At 76.4% G+C, this 3,705-nt stretch overlaps 1 protein-coding gene across 1 annotated transcript; it reads right to left on the minus strand.

The window, feature by feature from the left end:
- Positions 1-7: 7 nt before the first annotated feature.
- Positions 8-3,705, minus strand: EMIHUDRAFT_123191 (hypothetical protein; the record flags this gene model as incomplete). Its single annotated transcript, XM_005782125.1, has 1 exon — positions 8-3,705. A coding segment is annotated over one exon (3,698 nt), but the record flags the coding sequence as incomplete, so codon positions are not given.

The raw sequence follows: 3,705 nt of genomic DNA on the forward strand, positions 1-3,705 counted from the left end.
CCGCCACCGCCTCCTCTGGCACGCCCGCCGCCTCGGCCGGCGCCACCAGCGCCTCCGCCGCCGCCACGTCCACCTGCAGCGCCGCCGGCGCCACCGCCGCCTGCAGCGCCGCCTGAGCCGCATCGCGCCGCCCCTGCGCCTCGCGCGCCTCCTCGATCTTCTCGCGCGCCGGTTGCAGCTGTGCCTGCACCGCGCCGGCCTCCTCGGCCTCGGCGGCCGCCCCCAGGGCCGCCTCAACGTCTACGGCGAGTGGTGCGCCAGCCACGGCCGCCTGCAGCACGTCATACGCAGCGGCGCGGCGCTGCTGTGCCGCCACAGCCTCGTCGATCTTGGCCTTCATCGCCGCCAGCACCTCCACATGCACGCCAGCCGAACTTGCCGCATGCGCCGCCGCGGTCGCCTCCTGCACCCCCACCTGCAGCAGCTCCGCATTCACTGCGGCACGCAGCGCGGTCTCGGCGTCGTCGCGCTTCTGCTGCGCCTCCTTGGCACTGTCGAGCAAATCCTGCTTGTTCTTGAGCTCTTGCGGCGAGACGTTCGCCTGCGCCGCCATGGTCCATGCCTGCTCCGCTGCCTGCAAGTCCACCTCGAGCGCAGGCACGCCGACGGCCTTCTCGAGGGCGGCGAGCGCTTCCGCCCGATGCTGCTGCGCCGTCTCCGCCACGGACATCTGCGACTTGGCCTCCTCGATCTCGACGGCGGGCACGCCGGCCGACTCCGCCTCCTTGACCGCCGCGGCCGCCGCGGCCAAGTCCATCTCGAGCTCGGCGAGCACCGCAGTCCGCAGCGCCTCGCTAGCATTCGCACGGCGCTGGTGCACCTTGGCCTTCTCCAGCTTCTTCAGCGGCTCGGCGAGCTGCACGTGCTCGACGCTGGCCTGCATCGCCGCACGGAGCGCGGTGGTCACCGCCGCAACATCGATCGTCAACGGGTCCGACGCCACCGCGGCCAGCAGCGCCGCCAGCGCCTCGTCGCGCCGCCGCCGTTGTTGCTGCTGCTGCCTCGCCACCTCGAGCGCCGCACGCGCCGCCGCCACCGCCTCCTCTGGCACGCCCGCCGCCTCGGCCGGCGCCACCAGCGCCTCCGCCGCCGCCACGTCCACCTGCAGCGCCGCCGGCGCCACCGCCGCCTGCAGCGCCGCCTGAGCCGCATCGCGCCGCCCCTGCGCCTCGCGCGCCTCCTCGATCTTCTCGCGCGCCCACGCCACCTCCGCCATCCCGACGCCCGCAGCCGCCGCGTGCTCCGCCGCCGCCGTCGCCCCCTCCACCTCCAGCAGCAGCAGCGGCTGTGCCACTGCGGCGCCCATCGCGTCGCGCGCCTCGTCGCGCCGCTGCTGCGCCGCCTTCGCCGCGTCCAGCTTCGCTCGGGCCGAGTCTTGCGCCTCCAGCGCCACGCCCGCGCTCTCGGCCGCCACCAGCGCGTCGGCCGCCGCCCCCACCTCCACCTCAAGCGGCTCCGCCGACACCGCGGCCAGCAGCGCCGCCTGCGCCTCGTCGCGCCGCCGCTGCGCCTCGCGCGCCTGATCGACAAGACCGCGCGCCGCCGCCACCGCCTCCTCTGGCACGCCCGCCGCCTCGGCCGGCGCCACCAGCGCCTCCGCCGCCGCCACGTCCACCTGCAGCGCCGCCGGCGCCACCGCCGCCTGCAGCGCCGCCTGAGCCGCATCGCGCCGCCCCTGCGCCTCGCGCGCCTCCTCGATCTTCTCGCGCGCCGGTTGCAGCTGTGCCTGCACCGCGCCGGCCTCCTCGGCCTCGGCGGCCGCCCCCAGAGCCGCCTCAACGTCTACGGCGAGTGGTGCGCCAGCCACGGCCGCCTGCAGCACGTCATACGCAGCGGCGCGGCGCTGCTGTGCCGCCACAGCCTCGTCGATCTTGGCCTTCATCGCCGCCAGCACCTCCACATGCACGCCAGCCGAACTTGCCGCATGCGCCGCCGCGGTCGCCTCCTGCACCCCCACCTGCAGCAGCTCCGCATTCACTGCGGCACGCAGCGCGGTCTCGGCGTCGTCGCGCTTCTGCTGCGCCTCCTTGGCACTGTCGAGCAAATCCTGCTTGTTCTTGAGCTCTTGCGGCGAGACGTTCGCCTGCGCCGCCATGGTCCATGCCTGCTCCGCTGCCTGCAAGTCCACCTCGAGCGCAGGCACGCCGACGGCCTTCTCGAGGGCGGCGAGCGCTTCCGCCCGATGCTGCTGCGCCGTCTCCGCCACGGACATCTGCGACTTGGCCTCCTCGATCTCGACGGCGGGCACGCCGGCCGACTCCGCCTCCTTGACCGCCGCGGCCGCCGCGGCCAAGTCCATCTCGAGCTCGGCGAGCACCGCAGTCCGCAGCGCCTCGCTAGCATTCGCACGGCGCTGGTGCACCTTGGCCTTCTCCAGCTTCTTCAGCGGCTCGGCGAGCTGCACGTGCTCGACGCTGGCCTGCATCGCCGCACGGAGCGCGGTGGTCACCGCCGCAACATCGATCGTCAACGGGTCCGACGCCACCGCGGCCAGCAGCGCCGCCAGCGCCTCGTCGCGCCGCCGCCGTTGTTGCTGCTGCTGCCTCGCCACCTCGAGCGCCGCACGCGCCGCCGCCACCGCCGCCTCTGGCACGCCCGCCGCCTCGGCCGGCGCCACCAGCGCCTCCGCCGCCGCCACGTCCACCTGCAGCGCCGCCGGCGCCACCGCCGCCTGCAGCGCCGCCTGAGCCGCATCGCGCCGCCCCTGCGCCTCGCGCGCCTCCTCGATCTTCTCGCGCGCCCACGCCACCTCCGCCATCCCGACGCCCGCAGCCGTCGCGTGCTCCGCCGCCGCCGTCGCCCCCTCCACCTCCAGCAGCAGCAGCGGCTGTGCCACTGCGGCGCCCATCGCGTCGCGCGCCTCGTCGCGCCGCTGCTGCGCCGCCTTCGCCGCGTCCAGCTTCGCTCGGGCCGAGTCTTGCGCCTCCAGCGCCACGCCCGCGCTCTCGGCCGCCACCAGCGCGTCGGCCGCCGCCCCCACCTCCACCTCAAGCGGCTCCGCCGACACCGCGGCCAGCAGCGCCGCCTGCGCCTCGTCGCGCCGCCGCTGCGCCTCGCGCGCCTGATCGACAAGACCGCGCGCCGCCGCCACCGCCTCCTCTGGCACGCCCGCCGCCTCGGCCGGCGCCACCAGCGCCTCCGCCGCCGCCACGTCCACCTGCAGCGCCGCCGGCGCCACCGCCGCCTGCAGCGCCGCCTGAGCCGCATCGCGCCGCCCCTGCGCCTCGCGCGCCTCCTCGATCTTCTCGCGCGCCCACGCCACCTCCGCCATCCCGACGCCCGCAGCCGCCGCGTGCTCCGCCGCCGCCGTCGCCCCCTCCACCTCCAGCAGCAGCAGCGGCTGTGCCACTGCGGCGCCCATCGCGTCGCGCGCCTCGTCGCGCCGCTGCTGCGCCGCCTTCGCCGCGTCCAGCTTCGCTCGGGCCGAGGCTTGCGCCTCCAGCGCCACGCCCGCGCTCTCGGCCGCCGCCAGCGCGTCGGCCGCCGCCCCCACCTCCACCTCAAGCGGCTCCGCCGACACCGCGGCCAGCAGCGTGTCGTGAGCCGCAGTGGCCTTTTCCGCGGCCTCGGCCTCCAGCGCCTCCTTCTTGGCCGCCTCCGCCAGGGCGGCAGCAGTCTCTACCGCCGCCGACTTGGCCAGCGCTGCGGCGGCCTCGGCCTGCTTGGCCTCGGCGGCGATCGCGTCCGTCGTCGCCTGGGTAGGCG

This window comes from Emiliania huxleyi (assembly GCF_000372725.1).
Source record: "Emiliania huxleyi CCMP1516 chromosome Unknown EMIHUscaffold_1920, whole genome shotgun sequence".
Lineage (NCBI taxonomy): Eukaryota > Haptophyta > Isochrysidales > Noelaerhabdaceae > Emiliania > Emiliania huxleyi.